The sequence below is a fragment of the Typopeltis vanoorti genome, chromosome 9 (assembly GCF_054136105.1).
Source record: "Typopeltis vanoorti isolate ZY-2024b chromosome 9, IOZ_Tvanoo_1.0, whole genome shotgun sequence".
In the NCBI taxonomy this organism is placed as follows: domain Eukaryota; kingdom Metazoa; phylum Arthropoda; class Arachnida; order Uropygi; family Thelyphonidae; genus Typopeltis; species Typopeltis vanoorti.
Window position 1 is genome coordinate 95,300,970 of NC_143557.1, and position 21,445 is coordinate 95,322,414.

The following is a 21,445-nucleotide window of genomic DNA, read 5'->3' on the forward strand; positions in this document are numbered from 1 at the left end:
TTCACAAAATCAATCCTACATCTGGGATACCTCAGAAAAAATCTCACATACTCTCAAATGGCATAACATACAGAACTTTCATCAAGCCACATCAAAAATTACCTACCCTCACCAAAAGATTATTTCCATCATCTAGATCATCTTGGTATCTACCTTATCCCTTACTCCTGCAAACTAACCTGCTTTGGACAAATTGGAAGAACAGCAGAAATCTGTCTGGAGGAACATAGAAACAATGTCTATTATCTGCATTATAGACCATGCCATGGATCACCAGATTCAACGGGGTGAAAACCTTCTTTTTATATAGATGCAGATATAAATCAGAAATATTGTTTCTAGAATCTACCACAGCAGTACTACCACATTCTCCAAATCTTAACAAATTTGGCTGCCTCACTTCACCAAAAAGCCATCATATTGAGACCTTTAGCAAGATTTCATCACTGTACCAACCATAAAAGGTGCTCTTTGTAGACTGTAGAATACCATTTTTTTTCACACTCAGTCTATGTTTTCCTTCCTGTTGTGCCTATCTGCTTTATTTATTTATTTTTATTATTTTTTTATGTGGTTCCCACCCATATAAGGTTTTTGTAAACCTATAGTACGTTTGTACCATGGATGCATACATGTTTAGCATATTTTTTGTGCCATGGAGATACTCATTTGACCAAAGTAAAAATTTAGCTTAATCTAGGCATCTAAACACACATCCAGATGTAGATAATTATTATCTTTACATTGTTTGCTCCATGAACATCGACACTTTGTTTACACAAACAGTAACTTGCCAGACATTTCACACTGAATTCATAGACAGTGTGGTTTGTTTCTGAGGAAGTAAAGACATTTGTGGTACTTTAAAGTAGTAATATCAAAATTAAAAGATGAATTAGTTAAATATAGAGGAAGCAGGGTTTTTTCTCCAGGAAACTCTGGTTTGTCATCTCGCATGCAGGCAAATCAGCCAGAGAATACTGTAATTAACTAACAGATAGAAATACTATTGGTAGGCAGAAGATGGCATAATGTATAGATGGTGATGTAGTGTAGACATTGAGTTGTGTGCTCTCCCACAACGAGTCCTTGGAAATGTAACACGATATCAATAATAATAGAAAGAAAGAAAGATTAGTCTTTCTGATGGAGAATATTATATCAGAAACTGTAAACCATAAGGCTACTATCCCTGATTCTGTTATGAATGAAATTAATGAAATATCAGATGTATGTACTATAGAAGGGTGCTTGTTCAGGCAGTCTTAAATTTTAGGCAATGCAAACAGCCCTATTTGTTAACAGAAATGCCACAGCCCTTGCACTATTGATGATAATCTTAAGTTCTCTTAATATCCTCTACCAAACACATGGCATAACAAATCCATATCTATCCTTATATCCAAAGCACCCCCTTTCTTCATTTTGCATGCAAGTTATTCTGTTTTAGCTAACTTGAAAATATGGTGAACACCCAACTGGATATTAGGCAAAAAATAAAATAAAATAAATTTTTATTGTGTGACACCATTGTTATTATTTTGATTAGATTAGAAACTTAATTCTTTATGTTCGTGATATGTTTGTTTTTATTTTAGCTTATTAATTTTTATTTGTTATTTATAGGTGAAAGACCTTTTAAGTGCAAGATCTGTGATAAAGCATTTAATCAGAAAGGTGCACTTCAAATTCACATGACAAAGCATAGTGGAGAGCGACCACATCGCTGTGAATTTTGTCCTGCTGCCTTTTCGCAACGTGGAAATTTAAGAGCTCACATTCAGAGGGTCCACACTCTAGCTGATGAACACAACCAAACACTTTATCAGTGTGATGAATGCAGTTGTGTCTTCCGTAAATTAGGTAGTTTAAATGCACACATGAGCCGAATGCATTATGGTGATATGCAGACATCTAGTAGAGAAGATGAAGGTGATTCACATGATGAAAATAGTCATCCAGAAGCTCAGAAAGTAGAAGAGACACTTCAACAGATTTTTGAGCTTTCCAGACAGGTAAACCCGAATTCTGAAAATACACAGCAGCAAATCAAAGAAATTACTGACAGTGAGAAAGTTAGTTCTGATATACTGCAACAAGCACTTGAAAACAGTGGACTTGCTCCTAAGGATGCAAATACCAAAAGAAATGGTAGTAAAAGGGATGCTACATCAAAACCTATGGTAATGACTGTGGCAGATACAGCAACTGGTACACTGAAGAGACATATCATTAGAAAAGTAGGTGGTGTTAGATGGCATCAGTGCATGTACTGTACTAAAGAATTCAAAAAGCCAAGTGATGTAGTCAGGCACATTCGTATTCATACACATGAAAAACCTTATAAATGTAGTCAGTGTTTTCGTTCATTTGCAGTTAAAAGTACCCTTACTGCACATCTTCGAACTCATACAGGTATCAAAGAATTTCATTGTGAAACATGTAACAAAATGTTTTCAACACAAGGTAGTTTAAAAGTTCATTCACGACTTCATACTGGTGCCAAACCATTTGGTTGCTCATACTGTGATAAGCAATTTAGGACTTCTGGCCATCGCAAAAGTCATATGCTGTCTCACATGAAGGATAGTACACAACGAAAACCAAAAAGAACCACAAGATCACACAAAACAGATCTTACCATACCTGATATTCCCCTACAAGAACCTATTTTAATTACTGATAATGGCCTTCTTCAACAACTTACTAAAAACAGTTCACTTTATAACCAATATATTGATGAAGAAAATAGTGCAATTCGTCCACACAAATGCACTTATTGTTCAAGAACCTTCAAAAGATCCAGTCATTTGAAACAGCACATCCGGTCCCACACAGGTGAAAAGCCATATAAATGTGCTCAATGTATGAGGCGTTTTGTGTCCAGTGGAGCATTAAAAGCTCATACTAGATCTCACTCAGGTATTAAGGCTTACAAATGCTTAATTTGTTCTGCTGCATTTACTACTAATGGTTCCCTAAAGCGTCATATGTGCACTCATAGTGAAATGCGTCCATATATGTGTCCATACTGTCAAAAAACCTTCAAAACTAATATGAATTGTAAAAAACATATGAAAACTCATGCACATGAATTAATCCTACAGGGAGATACATCACGTGTTACAATTACAGTGGTTGGAGATCCAGCTCAAGAAACTCAAATAGATGAAGTTACAGGAAATGCCACTGTAGAAACTATTACGGCTGAGCTGCCTGGTCAAATTATTGAAAATTTGAGTGATATTACTACCACAGCAGATATTCGCCAAAGAACACAACCAGACACAACACCAGTAACAGTTACAATGGAACCCCAATGCCTTCTTCAAGAAGCTGCTCTAACAGCACAGGCATTTACTACTAGAGAAACTCTTACTCAGGTAAGATTTATATCATTGATACAATAAAAAATCAATTTAAAACTGAAAACAATTGCTTTTATAAATAGAGTATCTTATTTCTGGAATGTAAGTGAAGTGAATCCAAGAATAAAAAAGAAAGTAATAATAATAAAAATCATCGTATTTAATTTAATATCAACACATTCGAGAATCCTTTACTAAAATTCTTAACATTATGCCGCTATATTCTTCATTCACACTACCACATATAAATAATCTAGGACAGTGGTGGCAATCCTTTTTATGTCTGTGTGCCAAAAGTTTACAAATCGAGTTGCTGACGTGCCAGTGCGTGCCAAAAATTTACAAATCAAGTTGCTGACATGCCGGGCACGCCAGCAACTAATTAATACACCACTAAATAATTAATTAACATTAATTAATACAAAATTAATTATAGAATTTTATTGAGACAAGTTTAAAAATTAATATAGAATTTCATAATAATGAACACATCATTTGACATACACATTGTCGTATACAAATCAATATTAACCTATTATCAATTTATTAATTTATCAATATCAATATATCAATTTATTAATTTATCAATATCAATATATCAATTTATTAATGAGATTTTTGCTGTTGTACATTAGATGCCAAATCCTTTATATCAGGTTCATATTTTGTCACTTTTAGTAATACACATGCAGAACTAGATTCATCAGTCATTCTATTTCTTAAACTGTCTTTTATAAAATTCATTTCAAAAAATAATGACTCACAAGCATATGTAGAGGAGAAAATTGATAATATAGCCATCGCTAGTTTTTTTTAAACAACATAAGGTTTCAGGAATGGCATTCCAAGTTCTCAATATTTCTTCTTCTGCATTCTTTTTAATTGCCCCCAATAATCAATCATTTTCCATTATTTCCAAGTCATTTTTCAAATCAACAAACTTTTGTTTCCATATAGAACTAGATTGAAAATCGATTAGTTGCATTTCTATATCTTCCAAATTCAGCCACTCGGAAATCTCCAAATTGAGTTTATCTGTTGATGTTGTGTCCGGATGCAAAATAAATTTTGATGTCTCTGCAAATTGCCTGAACTGCATAAATCTTGAAGAAAATTCGTTGATTATCGACTGAATAACTGTAGAAAACTCTTGTCAATTTAACTTGATCTGTTTTTTCATAGGATTCTAGATCTGCAAAGACTTTTTTTGTATTTGGAAAATATCGGAAGGTATTGGAAATGACGTCACAATTAAAAATTGGTAATTTAGCTTCGAATGCTTTGATTAAATCAAACATGACAATAATTGTCTTGTTAACACCTTGCAGTTTAACATTTAATTCGTTTAAATGTAAACACAAATCAGTAATAAACATTAATTTCGAAAGCCATTTGACGTTCATTAATTGATTGTATTTTTCAATGATTTTCTCATTATGTAAAAAAAGTCTGACTTCATCTAAACACTCAACAAATCTTTGAAGAACTTTCCTGCGACTTAACCATCGGACGTTGTTGTACATAAGTAAACCATTGTACACCAAGTTTACCTCACTTAATAATTCTATAAATTTTCGTTTATTTAAAGTGCATGCCGATATAAAATTAACCAATTTTGTTACAATGCTCATAATATCTTCCAGTTGTTTGAAACTAGCCTTTGCGCATAAAACTGCTGATGTATAATGCATTGAAAACCCAGAACTGAATGTCCAATATATTTGGTAAATAAATTGACGAACCCATTTTCCTCTCCAGTCATCCTGCGAGCGCCATCAGTAGTTACTGATACAATTTTGGAGGGATCTATATCTCTTTCAGCAAGTGCATTTACAACTGCATTGCAAATATCTATTCCTTTTGTTGTTGTTGCTTATCAATTCTTCTTTGATGTTATTCCCAACACAATAACGAATAAAAATTGCTAAACAAGCTGATTCAGTTATGTCAGTACTCTCATCAAGACAAAGAGAAATTAAACCAGAAGATTTTATATCTGTTTTTTGCTGATGAGTTATGTTTTTAACTATTTCTATGATTCTATCTTTCACCGTGTTTCTAGCCAAAGGCATTATCTTTTATTCTTTGAATAATTTTTTCCTTGTTTTCAAAATCTTCAAAGAGAACTGGTGTGCATTTTAACCATGCTTCTTTTATATATTCCCCATCACTAAAAGGTTTCCTTTAAGTGATGGGGAATATATAAAAGCAATTACATGTTTAGCAATTACATTTGAGGCAAAAAAAAAAACTAGCAGCAGTTATACTTGAACGACTGCCGATAAATTTCATTAGGGTTGTTGACTGGATATTCCTATTTTTAATTGCCCGAGCAATAAATTCTTTCTGTTCGTCCTTGCTTTTCTCAAGGAGCGATTTATGGTTTGTCTCATAATGCCGTTTTACTGAACAACATTCTGCACACAACTGCCCCGGAACATAAAACGCATATTGCTTTATTGTCCTTATTAATCATGCCATACTCTTCAGTCCACCAGCTTTGGAACTCTCTACTGCTTGACTGTGATAATTTTCGTTTTTTATTTTCACTAGCCATGCTCGGTAGAAATGTAACAAAATAATTCACAACTTAAATCAAATGCATTTTTTATAGTTTCAAAAAAATCAACATCTTATTATATGCCTAAATTATATTATCTTTATAATTCCCACTTGCCGCTGCATATTTCTGCCTACTGGCAGATGCGCTGTGTGAAATGCATAATGAACGCACGTACAATTAGAAAAGGGAAAAGTCAGGGAATCCTAAGGATCAGTCGTTCTCAATTCTTTTTCTGTAGACTGTATTTTTATTTATTCTTACTGTATTAGAGGGCTCAGTCCCAACAAACTTACTTGTAAATATCATTCCATTTTTTAAAGTTCATACATTAAACTAACATAAGTATTAATATTATATAAATTAAGTGGATGTTAAATCCAACATTATTTCAAAGCCGACTACAGTAACTATAGAATTTTCGTGGGAAATTTGGCAAGTGTATTCCCATAAGATGTCTGGTCAAATTTCGGAAGAAATGTCTATAGTTTCTGTAGTCGGCTTTGAAATAATTGTGGATTTAATATCCACTTAATTTATATAATTTTGTATTGCCGATGTGAAGCCTTTTGGCTATTTATTTTAGTAAATAAGTATTTAATTAATTATGGCATAATCATAAAGAGTATTAATACCCTTAATGTAATGGTGTAGCATGTCGACAAATATAAACGTACGCATTTAAATTAGTTATCAATCACAGAACTAATGCTGAAATATTGGAATTTCCTCAGGCCAATATCATTAAATTAACTTCTGGTAAGTTTTATTGACATATCCCATTCTGATCACCAAAAATTTATAATATTATTCAGTATTAAAATTGATTATTGCATTATTAAATTGATTTTAATGATGTTGGTTTGGAAAAAAAAAAAAAAACGATAGAGAAATATTTATGCATTGTAACTCACCATAGAAGTCAGCGGAGCAGGGGAAGCAGCAGAAGGGTGTCGATGTCGGCGAACGCTTACCGTCGAATATAACTTGCCCTCGCGTATAACTGGCCCCCCTGATTTCACTTTATGAAAAAATACATTAAAAGGTTTTGCATATATATATATATATACACACACACACATACACACACACACACACACCTCCCACACAAAAAACACGCCCACCCCAACAGTCATTATATACTGTAGATGCAAGAAAAAAAAAAGTTTTATTGTATCCCTGAAGAGACTTTTGAGTCTGTGTAATATAGTTCTCAACAAATAGTGCAATTAGTACCCCTCTCACAGAAACTATGCTGTATAGGCAAGCAAAACCGTATGTTGCACCAGAAACACAGTATCTAACTAAAATGATTGTCCAATTTTTCAATTACATGAAATAAGTGTTTGTTTGATTGCATTTGAAATTCTCGATGTCATTATGACAGATCAGAGGCTAACTTCAAATAAAATTCTACCATGAATTGAAATATGTCATATAATGCTTGTGTGAGTTCCCCTTCCAGCTCAAATGCAAACAAGGCAATAAAAACAAATCATGGGTTGAAACTGTGTGAGTTGAGCCCACCACTAATGAGAACAATAAACGACACCCCGTCATGAATGTCTTAAATCTAAGAAATATATAGTGAATGTTGTTATGACAGTTGCAGATGTTATGGAATTCGGTTGAAAAGAATTAGCATTTCAACTCAAAAATTGTCGGTTCCATTTGTCTTTGGGTCGCGTGATCTTTTGTTAATACCGCACCAATCAAATTCATGTCTTCATAGCTGCTCCTCCTGTAAAACAAAATTTAACCTGTATGTATTGTAACAATTAAAAAAAAAGGCTGAATAATTTATAAGCATATAAAAGGATATCACATGTAAATCTTTGATGTGCCAGCAAATTCCTTGGGCGTGCCACCTCTGGCATGCGTGTCAGAGGTGGTCATACTGTGGATCACAACTGCCTAGATAGTCGCAAGCTTTTTGAATATTTACACAATTTAAGATATTCCTTTCTTGTATGTTATACTAAACATAAAAGAAAGGATAACTCTCTCATAATCGTAATTTTCTGCTATATACCCTTAATGGCATATATCTAACAAAAATTGATATTTTGTGACTAATTTTCAATTAACAAACTTTTTTTTTTTTGTTCTTGAAAGAAAACTATATTTCTTTGTAATTGGATTATTCTAACCACTACCTTTTTTTTTTTTTTTTTGACTTGATTCATTCATTCATTCACCTAACATTCAGTTGTTTCAGGGAATAGTAAACAGCTGAAATTATTCAAATTTTTACAAATAAATATTCCTGTTATAATTTCTCTCTATAAAATTCTGTTTTATATTTATATTACATAAATATTTTAATACCAATATTTATAAAGAGAATAAAATCTGAACCCAAAAACTATTTGAGGAATAAATTTATTGTGTTCTATCTTAAAAATATGTATAAAATTATCAAAAAAAAAAAAAGAATGAAGACTAAATTATAACAACAACAAGGATTCCATAAGGAAAGATCACGCTGATGCTATGCTTGTTATAAAGCAAGTAAATGAAAAGGCAATAAATTATTATTATTATTATATGGGTATCTCCATGGAGTCAAGGGCTCATTGCAGGAGACCACCACTAACCATTATTCACACAATACCTACCAAACTTGCTCTTAAGCCTATTCACTGTTGGGACACTCACAACTGTCTCTGGCAATCCATTCCACTCATTCACCACTCTCCAGCAAAATATCTAGTCTGTACATCCTTACTAACCACATTCCTATACAACTTCCAATGGTGATCCATTATTTTCTCCCTACTTGTCATGTATTGAAAATTTTCTTTTATGTCAGTCTTCTAGAATCCCTTCTAGTAACATATGTTTCCATTATGCTCTCTCTCTTCTATCCACATAGGCAGCATCCCACAGACCTATCACCAGCTTGGTCACTCATCACTGGATCCTCTCAACCACCTCCTGATCCCTAAGAAACCCAGATGACTATGCACCTTAGATAAGATGCATCTGAATTATAGCCACAATAATTACTTGGATGTTCATGAACATCCAAATAATTTTTTGAGCTCTTTTGCCCTCTGAACTTCAACTCTCTATCTACCATCATCCCCAGATCCCTGGTATCATTTCTTGCAGTTCATTGCCATCAATATGATACAAAGTATGGAATATTTTCATCCCAAAGTTCATAACCTTACATTTTTCAACATTAAATCGACAGCCATTATCCTTTGGTCACATTACCAATTAATTTAAATCATCCTGCATCATTAACACACCTGAATATCCCCCCCACCACCACACACACACACCTTTTAAATCATTCCCTGTATCATTAATATACAAATGAAAGAGTAATGGTCCTAGGGCCGAATGATATAATCATGTAATCACAAGAAAGATATTTATTTAACCAAATATTTCGGTCTGGAAATAGCAGACCATCGTCAGTGGTATTACAAGAACAGTTTAAAAAATACAAGCTAGAATACTAACGATAGATCGTTAAAATTAGAAGACACCGCGTGATGTTATATCACTAAGTATGAAACGGAATATTTTGAAGTAGAAACATGATTGAATTTGCTATTTAAAAAAAAAAAAAAAAATTAATTAATCAGTAATCTTGATTAGACTTTCCCAGATTTTTGATATAGATATACAGTCATTACGATTCAGGTTGGGGCGATGGAGCAAAGCCTCCGCGCTTTCCTTGAACAAACGTTCGAACCTATAACAGGATCTATGTAAGAGGCGAGTCCTGGACCAAAGGATGCTGTGGTCAGTTTCAATCCCGTGTTGAGCCAATCCAGACTTTTCAGGTTTCTTGTGAAGAATGGATGATTGATGTTCTTGGATTCTTTTTTCAAGAGAACGTCCAGTTTGTCCAAAATAAGAGAGATCATAGTTGCATGGAATTTGATAAACTCCAGGAAGAGATAAAGTTGAGCGTTTGTCTTTAGGAGAAGGAAAATGAGAAGACAATTTGTTAATAGGTGAATACGTAGTTGTTAAATCATATTTCTTTAAAATTCTTGCGATAGGGTCTGAAATACCGGAGACATAAGGAATAGGCACTCGACGTATTGAAACTTTGTTGTTTTGTGGAGGATTATAAGAATTGAGAAGACGTTGAGTACTTTTTTCAGAAACGCCATTGAGTTTCATGTGTTGTTGGATAGTACAAGTTCTTTCTGTAGATAATCAAAAGTAGAACAATTAGTTTTGGCTCTTCTGATGAGGCATTTTATAATTCCTGTTTTTTGACATGGATGATGGGCTGATTCTTTAAGAATATAACAACCTGTGAATGTTGGTTTCCTGTATACTGTAGTTGTAACAACATTTGAAAGTGATCGGATGAGGAGAACGTCTAAAAAAGATAACTGGTTGTTTTCTTCTAATTCCATAATAAACTTTATGCGATGATGCATGGAATTAATACTGTTTAAAAAGGAAGGTAAAGCGTTTTTGCTGTGAGGCCAAATAGTAAATATGTCATCTATATATCTTACCCAAAAAGATGGTTGAGGGAAAATAGATGCGAAGAGGACTTTTTCTAAATGTTCTAAATAAAAGTTGGCTAAAGCAGGAGAAAGAGGACTTCCCATGGCCGTTCCTTCTACTCGGCTATAAAATTTGTTTTGACATATGAAATATCCAGAATGTATTACGAAATCGAATAGTTTTATAATATCTTGATGAAAGATGTCAGCAAGTAATTTTAAAGTTTCCTTGAGAGGTACATTGGTATATAAAGATTCTATATCAAAACTAACCATAGGATCTGTAGGTTGTAATGAGACATTTTTTAATTTTTCTAAGAAATCTGAGGAGTTTTTTAAAAAAGAATTAGAGTTGCCAATGTAAGATTTCAATAATTTAGCTAGATATTTGGCTATATGGTAAGTAGGAGGATCAATACAATCTACTATTGGACGAAGAGGATAGTCAATCTTATGGATTTAAAATGGAAGGTAAAGCAAAAACGCTTTACCTTCCTTTTTAAACAGTATTAATTCCTTGCATCATCGCATAAAGTTTACTATGGAATTAGAAGAAAACAACCAGTTATCTTTTTTAGACGTTCTCCTCATCTGATCACCTTCAAATATTCTTACAACTACAGTGTACAGGAAACCAACATTCACAGGTTGTTATATTCTTAAAGAATCAGCCCATCATCCATGTCAAAAAACAGGAATTATAAAATGCCTCATCAGAAGAGCCAAAACTAATTGTTCTACTTTTGATTATCTACAGAAAGAACTTCTACTATCCAACAACACATGAAATTCAATGGCTTTTCTGAAAAAAGTACTCAACGTCTTCTCAATTCTTATAATCCTCCACAAAACAACAAAGTTTCAATACGTCGAGTGCCTATTCCTTATAGCTCCGGTATTTCAGAACCTATCGCAAGAATTTAAAAAAAATATGATTTAACAACTACGTATTCACCTATTAACAAATTGTCTTCTCATTTTCCTTCTCCTAAAGACAAACGCTCAACTTTATCTCTTCCTGGAGTTTATCAAATTCCATGCAACTGTGATCTCTCTTATTTTGGACAAACTGGACGTTCTCTTGAAAAAAGAATCCAAGAACATAAATCATCCATTCTTCACAACAAACCTGAAAAGTCTAGATTGGCTCAACACGGGATTGAAACTGACCACAGCATCCTTTGGTCCAGGGCTCGCCTCTTACATAGATCCCGTTATAGAACATAGATCTTCTAACATTTGTTCAAGGAAAGCGTGGAGGCCTTGCTCCATTGTAATGACTGTATATCTATATCAAAAATCTGGGAAAGTCTAATCAAGATTACTGATTAATTAATTTTTATTATTTTTTTTAAATATCAAATTCAATCATGTTTCTACTTCAAAATATTCCGTTTCATACTTAGTGATATAACATCACGCGGTGTGTTCTAATTTTAACGATCTATTGTTAGTATTCTAGCTTGTATTTTTTAAACTGTTCTTGTAATACCACTGACTATGGTCTGCTATTTCCAGACTAAAATATTTGGTTAAATAAATATCTTTCTTGTGATTACATGATTATATCATTCAGTCTTATGTCGCAAGTATCCTTGAAACAACAGGTCCTAGGGCCAGCTTTGTTTGCCTTGATTCTACTCTGCCATATACTACTCTCTGGTGTCTGTCTGTCTGTCTGTCTGTCTGTCAGCCACCTCACTCCCATCCTAATCCATTCTACCACTTCATATTAATTTTTATTTGCACCAACTTGTGTAATAGTTTTCCATGCTGTATTCTGTCAGATACCTTTGTAAGGTTCAGCAGTATAGGGTAGCCATTTCCTTTACCCAGTGGAACTGCCACTTTAATTTAAAATGTGAATAAATTACTAAAGCAGGACCTACCTTTAACAATAAAAAAGCTGTGCATCCCACCATAGGGTATCATATTCCTCTCCATCCATTCCTGAATTAACTATATTTTCAAATACTTTAACCACCACCACCACTCCTGAGATACTTAATTGATCTTTAATTTGCTACTTCTTTCTTGGAGCCACCTTTATGTAATGGAACTATCTTACCTTCTTTTCACTTCTTGGATCCTTGCCAGAGCCAAGACTTAGATTAACAACTTCATCAGAAGCACTGCCAGTTCTCTTGCACATTCTCATAGCACATGTGCCATAAAGTTCCACTGCTGTATTCACAGTGATATTTTTCAATATGCTGAGCACTTTTCAGTTTGGTTACCTCCTTTCTCACATCAGCAACTGATAAATCTCCACTGGATGATATATTCTTACACAGTGATTGCTTAGTAGCTCAACTATTTCTTCTGCTTCTGTCACTTTCCTGCCATCGGCACTGATTAAACTATTCTTCCATAATCATTCTTTCTTTATCTTACTCGCTGCATAGCAAAAAAACTCTTTTGGATTTATTTTGGCCTGCTTAGCTAATTTTCTCTCATAATCTGACTTAACCCTCCTTACCATACTGGTTACCCTTCTTGCCTGTGCTTTGTATTGTTCATGAGCATGCTAATCACCTTTTTTTTCTTTATGTTCCCTCCACAGTTTTTTTTTTTTTTTCAGCTTATGTTTTTTATATCACTACTTATCCATTTAACTGTACTTGATTTTTCCTCTTGACTGGGTGTGCAGTCCAGTGCTGCCTCTCTCAAATAATCCCTGACCACTTCCCATGCACTACTGTCATTCTTTCTTTGTAGCTTTTTATGCCATGGCACTGCTCCAAGCTGCTTCCTAAGTTTTTTAAATCGCCAGCTTTGCAGTTCCACATAAATAATTTCTTGACTGAGAATTCACCATGTTTAGCAACCTCCCAGAACAAGACTGCATAGTTATTTTTCCCAGTCAAAGGCAGGGTATTTTGGATATATCTTCTAATGTTATTACAGATCCTACACTCACACACTCCTGGTTCCCTCCATCACATGCTGTTTCAGATAATTATCCCTTAGTAACTGCCTTTTCTTCCTGATGTGCTAATCTATATCTTCATAGTTGAAGTCCCCCATAATAATTGCCCAAGTTGCATGCATGGTAATTTGCTGGTGTGTGTGTGTGGCATTCACAGCTTTCTGCGGATCCCTCCAGGTCTATAGCAGCAGCAATAATATATTTTGCCCTGCTGGCTTCTATTTCATATCTGATAGCCTCAAATGAACCATCTCAGATCCTTAACTTCTATTTTTGTTGATTGAAGTTCTTCAGCTGTCATCGGCAATACCTCTTCTCCTCCTATCTTAATTCATCTGTCTTCTCTGAAAGCAGTAGTACTTATATTCTATCCCTGTAACTATATAATTTTCTGTCAATTAGGTCTCAGTGATGCTGATAATTTTTGGCCAAGTCAAGCTAACCAATTCCAAAAACTCTTCTCCTTTATTTCTAATACTGGTTGCATTTATCTACTTGCATTTTCACATCCCTTTGGGCCTACAATTACTCTTGCATAATGTCATTACCAACCCATTCAAATTTGAAACCAGAGAAACTGTACTTTACTGTTCTGCACTTACACTCATTTATCTCAGGCATGGCTAGATGCATTCTTGTCTGCATCTTCCTCTAATACCTCTAGTTTCCCTGAATTTGCAATCCCAACCTTTCACTGCATACTGCTTTTGAGATGTGGTGTTACAGAAAGCTGCTGAGGATATCATATACTGAAAAGCAGACAAATGGATGGGTCCTAGAAAGGATCAGTAAAACTTTAAGGCCCCTTAAGGATATTGACAGAAGAAAGTTGAAATACTTTGAACACATTGAAAGGATCACTTCTTAGAACAGTAATAGAAGGTTAAAGTTCCTGAATAAAGAGGAAGGGGTAGACTGTCAGTGAGATGGATGGTATGTCTGGAATGACTGGTCTTCAGAGAGGTTGAAGCCTCCAGAAAAGCATACAACAGGACCACATGGCAAGGACTGGTGTGGCATATCACTGAGCATCTGAATGACCATCTGAGTGATCATAGGCATTAAAAAGCTTTCATCACACTAACATCCTTTGCCTTCACACTTGGAAAACGTCTTTTGTCGCATTTTCATTAAGTACTCTTTTTGTCATATAACAAAGTAGCATTTTCACATTTTTTCTTTGAGAACTCAGCTATCACTGTATTATAGAATGTGAGTAAGTTACTGAGGTATGACCTACCTTCACCAAACCATGTTGTTCCCCCTCCACCCCAATATATATATACTATAGTATCCCATTTCTGTCTATCCATTCCTTATTTTGCTCTTAACCAACTTCTCCAGCACCTTTTCAGATTTACTGTTGCTAATGTAAGATTGGTGCTCTTGTATTCCCTTTTCTATAGAGCATCCCGTTTATCCAAAGTAATAATGATGACAATTACAAGGAACTTGGTAGATACAGGAAGAGTTCCAATTCCTATATTTCTGACTTCTCAGTCAGAACCCATTTCCAGAATTCTTAAGAAATACAATTTAGTGGCTAATTTTCTTCCTATCAATAAATTAGCATGTTTATCTTTTGAAGATGGAGAACATGTTGCTAATTTATTGATAGGAAGAAAATTAGCCACTAAATCGTATTTCTTAAGAATTCTGGAAATGGGTTCTGACTGAGAAGTCAGAAATATAGGAATTGGAACTCACTCTACTGTTTCCTTGTTATTTGAGGCATTAAAAGCTTTCATCGCATTTTCCTTAAGTCCACTTTTTTATCATATAACAAAGTAACATAAACTAATCAACAAAATTATCACTGTGGTTTCCATCTTCAAAAGATAAACAGTATCCTCTAGCTCTCCCTGGTGTCTACTAAGTTCCTTGTGACTATCATTGCTGTTACTTTGTATAAATTGGATACTGTGTAGAAAAGAGAATACAAGAACACCAGTCTTACATTAGCAAGAGTAAATCTGAAAAAGGTGCTGGAGAAGCTGGTTAAGAACAAAATACAAAAATGGACAGACAGAAATAGGATATTCTATTGTGGGTGGGGGACAATATGGTTTTGTATAGGGTAGGTCGTGCCTCAGTAATTTACTCACGCTCTATAATACAGTGATAGCTATTATTTAATTGATACATTAATGATATAGGAAGGGATTTGAGATGAACTATTCAGTTGTGTTCTGATGATGCAAAATTGGGTAGAGCAATAATTAATAAAGATTATGTTAAAATTTAGCAGAATTATTTAAACAGACTGGCATTATGGCCAAAGGAGAACTGATGTCAGTTTAATGTGCCAAAATGCAAGATTATGCATTTTTATGATGAAAAGATTATAAACTGTGTACCACATTAATGGATCTGTACTCCAGGGAATTGATTAAAATTGGTTATTGAAGGATACCCTGACAAGCAAGTTATTATACTCTTTATAGAGCCTTGGTAAGATGCAATCTTGACTACAGCATTAGATCTGGCCACCTGGGTTTCTTTGGGATGAGGAGGAGGTGGAGAGAATCCAGAGGCGAGTGACCAAGATGGTAGAAGGTCTATGGAATGAACTTTACAAGATCAGGTTGAAGATTTGTGGGTTGCCCTGACAAGCAAGTTATTATACTCTTTATAGAGCCTTGGTAAGATGCAATCTTGACTACAGCATTAGATCTGGCCACATGGGTTTCTTTGGGATGAGGAGGAGGTGGAGAGAATCCAGAGGCGAGTGACCAAGATGGTAGAAGGTCTATGGAATGAACTTTACAAGATCAGGTTGAAGAGTTGTGGGTTGCCCTGACAAGCAAGTTATTATAATCTTTATAGAGCCTTGGTAAGATGCAATCTTGATTAATGCATTCAGATCTGACCACCTGGGTTTCTTTGGGATGAGAAGGTGGAAAGAATCCAGAGGCGAGTGACCAAGATGGTAGAAAGTCTATGGAATGAACTTTACAAGAACAGGTTGAAGATTTGTGGGTTATAGAAACTGGCCGACAGGCAGAAGAGGGGTGATATGATTGAGACATGCAAATTACTGAAGGGTTTTTATAAGAGTGATACAGGGGAAATTTTTCAGAACAGGTGTGGTGGTCTAGGGGCCATCCTTAGAAACTGATCAAGAATATAGTTAGCAAGGGTGTTAGAACTAGGTTTTTTTTTGTTGTTGTTGTTTTTTTTTGCTTGGAGAGTGGTAAATGAATGTAATGGGTTGCCAGACTGTTGTGGGTGCCACAAATGTGAATGACTTCAAAGATAAATATGATAGATACTGCATGAATGTTGGATAATGCTTGGCATAATATTTAAGGTCTTCCCCAATGAGTCTAAGGACTCCATGGAGTAGCCCATAATAATAATAATAATGTCCTCTACATCCCATGAGGGTACATATCAGAAATTTGATTATGATAATATCTAACAAAAAAAAAAACAATCTATGAATTGATAGTTTCACATGCAAATATAAACATTAAGAAAGAAAAATAGTTAGGGTGCCTAAGAATCAAAGCTGGATAACTGGGAAGAGAACCTCTATGTATCCTTTTAAGAAATGCAGAGAATTGACCAGGACTTCTGACCTAATCTCCAGTGATCACATTCTCGTGATGCATCCTGTTAGGTATCTACCTGGATACTGAATGGCAGGCAATATCAAGTTGAGTGATATTGGCAATATCAGATTGGAGAATTGGACAATGAGACTTATTTGTGCCAATGCTCCCACAGAATGTTCTACTAAGGAAGAAGTTGAAAAAAATTTGGAGACATTAGAAAAGGCAGCTGGCAGAGCAAAACAAAAAAAAAAGGAAAGTTGGTCCTTGTTGGAGATCTAAACGGCAAAGTAAAAATTATTATCAGACATATAGAAATGTTTTTGGAAAATTTGGAGAAAAGAACATAGCTAATAATAATGATAAATGCCTGCTAAATTTCTGTTCAGGTTATAGACTAGTTATTACTAATACCATGTTCCGACCATAAAGACATGCACAAATTCACATGGAGAGAAGATGCGAGAAATAAGAAAGTTTCATTAACTATGTTATTGTTGACAGTGATATCTTCATGCTGTTCAGATGATAAGAGTATACAAAGATTTGAAATTGGAAGTGATCAGCATTTGGTTTTGAACAGGATAAAATTGATAATCATATTGAATAGAAGAGTCTTTAAGAAAGCCTTAAAATGAATCACAGTTGACCAGCTTTTAGAGGTGAACTGTAAACTCAAATACTCAAACATCACTTGGAAAACCAAACCTTGAAGATTCAGTGGCAAGCCCTAAAGGAAACATCGATTGATTGATTCAGCCAGAACTCCATGGTGAACACAGAAAAAAACGTTAATGTTATATGGTGTCAATAGGACATTATATCAAGCAATACTAAGTCTTTATGCGAGTTGTAAGTCAGCAGTTAGAATTCATGGAGGTACAGAAAGATGGTTTGATATCAGATCAGGCATGAGACAAGGATATGCATTATCCCCTCTGTTATTCATCATCTATATGGATCACATTATGAAGGAAAGTGGTAATTGAACCTTACGTCAAAAATGGAGATATTAATCTTAGCTATTTACTTTATGCAGCTGAAGTTATACTTCTATAAATCTAGTATCAGTCTGCAAGATTCCCTGACTAAATTGAATAATTGTTATAATAAATTTGGTATGAAAATCAGCAATATAAAAACATGATAATGAAAACAGGCAGAAATATTGAAATAACTACATTCTGAATGGAGAATCTATAAAACAAGTAAAACATTTCAGTTATTTGGGCAAAATTTGTAGTAAAGAGGGCAAATTAAATATGGAAATTGACAATAGAATTAATAAAGCTGCGGTAGGAAGTCAGCTGAATAAATTTATATGAAATAAGAAAGAAATTAGTCAAAACGCTAAACTAGCTGTATACAAGACAGTTTTCAAACCAGTTTTAACAGGGATCTGAGAGTTAGGTTAAAAATAAAGCTTGAAACTGGCAACCATGGTCTGAGAAAGATTAGGGAAGTGAACAGGTGATATCATTGGCAGTATCATACTGAAAATGAGGATAGGAAAGAACTTGCAATCAGCATTCAGGAATGTGTTAGCAGAGCTAATCTTAGGTTGTGTGGTCACTTAAACAGAATCGGAGGGAAGTTAACAAAACAAATGTTTCTTGCCAGGAAAATAACCCAGAAGCCCAAGGTTGTAGGTGGATTGAAATAGCAATCCTTGCCTTAGCATATCAATCTACTAGACCATGGTCTTCCTCTAGGTCTTTTTACAGAACACATGCTTGAAGGTATATATCAGGAATTTGATGTTGATGGGGTAGAGTCAAATTTCTACATAGACTGTGAGGGTTACAGATAGTTTGAAATATCTGTCAGGTCAGTACACTAATTGAAGATGAATTTGTGGATGGCTTCTGGGCAATGTCTATCACATTTTAAGTAGTACAGTATCTTTAGGTAACTTTGATAGAAAGGGAAGTACTTTGATTAGCTTTCTGTCACTTTTGAAACTGTATAGTTTAAATATTTATCATTCTATTTACTATTTAAATTTAAATAAATCTGTTTAAAAATAATGTTTTTAAATATTATAAGGGGATATATACTAAGGATTTGAAATAGGAAGTCATCACCATTCAGTTTTAAATATGATAAAAATGAATATCATATAGAAAAGAAAAATGCCTAAGAAAGATATAGAAAGAATCAAAGTCAAGCAGCTTTCAGAGGTGAACTGTAGACTCAAATATGCAAATATTATTTAAGAAAAAATGGAAGCATTTAAAAACAAGACCCAATCATTTGAGACGGATTGACAGACTGGAAGAAAATATTGATTGATTTAATCAGAGAGATGTGGTGAAGTTGTTTTGAAATTTAGAAAATCAGAACTCTGCTAGCATCAGGAAGTTAGAGGCAGCCCTGAAAAAGAAAAAAGTATATCAAAGTTCTTAGAAAGTAAATCAACGTGTGCTCTGAGAAAAATGGAAAGGATGTGTGTGTAAAAGTAGCTAAATAAAAGTCATGGGACGATTGGAGTAAGAATATAGAAGATAAGTATCAGGAAGAATATTCTGAAAGCTATTGAAAAAGTTAGAAATGGAAGAAAGAGTACTCCATTTCAATGTTTTTTAATAAAGGAATCGGAGATGACAAAGGTGGCATAAAAACTGAAAATAAAGATATTCTAGATGTCTGAAAGAATTACTTCGAAAGACTTATGAAACAAGAAGTGATGGAATGGTGGTAAAAAATATTCAAGAGTAATACATTCAGGAATATATATCCATACATGAGATAGAAAAAGCCATCAAAAACCTGAAATGTCGAAAATGGAGTAGATGATATTTGACTAGAAATATTCAAATATGAAGATGTAAAAATTTTGCAGTGGGTACACTGTCTAATTCAGAAGACCTGGTCAGAAGCAAATTCTAGATTGGAGTAGAGCTCTCATAGGGTCCTCGCATATAAAAAAGAGAAATGAAACTCAAATGCAAGTGTTGAAGAAGTTTCCTTAATTAGTGTTCCAGGTAATAAGATTTATGCAAGCATACTTAAGAAGCAACTAAGAAAAATTATGGAGGAGAAACTTGGAGGAAGGAGAAAAATAAGCTGGACTCAGACCAAATAGAAGTTGTCAGGATCAGATTTTCACTTGAAAATAATGGGAATATAACTGTAATCTGTATTTAAGTTTTATATATGTTACTGGCAAAGTGTTAAATTAGGCATTGTATAGAATGCCGAAAGAGGGACATCAAAGTATGAAATGCTTAGAATTTCACACATTTCCTAGGCATTCTATAGAATGCCAAAAGTCAAATCAGCAAAGTATAAAATACTTTTTTCTCTCTATTTCAGTAATACATGCTTGTAATATACTCGTAACATATGCACGTGCAGCTACTCATGACCTTCAACCTAAAAGAATATTCATGGTAGCAATTAGCATGTATATGTCAAAACAGATATGACCTCCCGAGTGTTAATGTCACAAGGTGAGTCACGTGACTATCTACGCTCGCCTCAAACAGAGCCAGAACTGCACAAATAATGGCCGAGCAAGCTACATTGTCTGGGCAGGAATCATGGCATGTTAACATGGAATGACGATTCTACGAAGAACTATCTAAAGTTCGCACCAATGCTGCTAAAAACTGCGTTTTTTTAACCAATACTACCTACCAAAAGTTATTGAACGATGTGAAAAATGCTAAGATGGTTTCTAAGAAGATACCACGTGACTTTTGGCTGCTGAATCTTTATGATGTGATGGTCGTAGAAAACAAAAGTAAGTTGATTTATCCTGTTAAAGAAGACGTCAGTGAAATCCAGTTTTACGTCACAGATTCTGAGTTATTTAATGTACTTCATGAAGCTCATTTGGCCATTGGCTATGGAGGACGTGACAGAATGTTGAAAGAAATCTCACGCAAGTACAAGAACATTACTCGTCATGACATTGAAATGTACATTCACCTTTTTGAGCCGTGTCAGAAAAAACAAAAAAGTGGTAAAAAGGGTGTTGTAGTGAAGCCTATGATTTTTTTTGAGTTCAATTCCCGTTGTCAGGTCGATCTCATCGATTTTCAGTCACATCCTGACAGGGAATACAAGTTTATAATGGTATACCAAGATCATCTCACTAAGTTTGTGGTTCTCGAGGCTCTGACATCAAAGACACCGGAAGAAGTGGCAGATAACCTCGTGGACATATTTACATTGCTTGGAGCCCCATCGATTCTACAATCCGACAATGGTAGAGAATTTGCTAATAATGTGGTGAGAAGCCTAAAGGAGTACTGGCCGACTTTGAAGATCATACATGGCAAGCCTCGCCACTCACAAAGCCAAGGAAATGTCGAAAGAGCTAATCAGGACATTGAAAATATGCTGTGTACGTGGATGCAAGATGAAAAAACTGACCGATGGAGTGAGGGACTACGTTTCGTGCAACTTATGAAGAACAGGGCACTTCGTTCTGGGATTAAGAGAACACCATATGAAGTTCTCTTTGGCTGCAAAGCTAAAGTGGGTCTCACAACGTCTTACCCGGAGATGTTTTACAAGACATACAGACTGAGGAGCAACTGGAA

At 34.6% G+C, this 21,445-nt stretch overlaps 1 protein-coding gene across 1 annotated transcript in view; it reads left to right on the forward strand.

Annotated features, from left to right (window-relative positions):
* LOC150103270 (zinc finger protein 236-like) overlaps positions 1 to 21,445 on the forward strand; it is a 236,553-nt gene that overhangs the window by 117,395 nt on the left and 97,713 nt on the right. Inside the window, exon 7 of the mRNA XM_090398431.1 lies at positions 1,627 to 3,383. Within this exon, the coding sequence (XP_090254557.1) occupies positions 1,627 to 3,383 (1,757 nt within the window). The remainder of the gene's footprint in view (positions 1 to 1,626; positions 3,384 to 21,445) is intronic.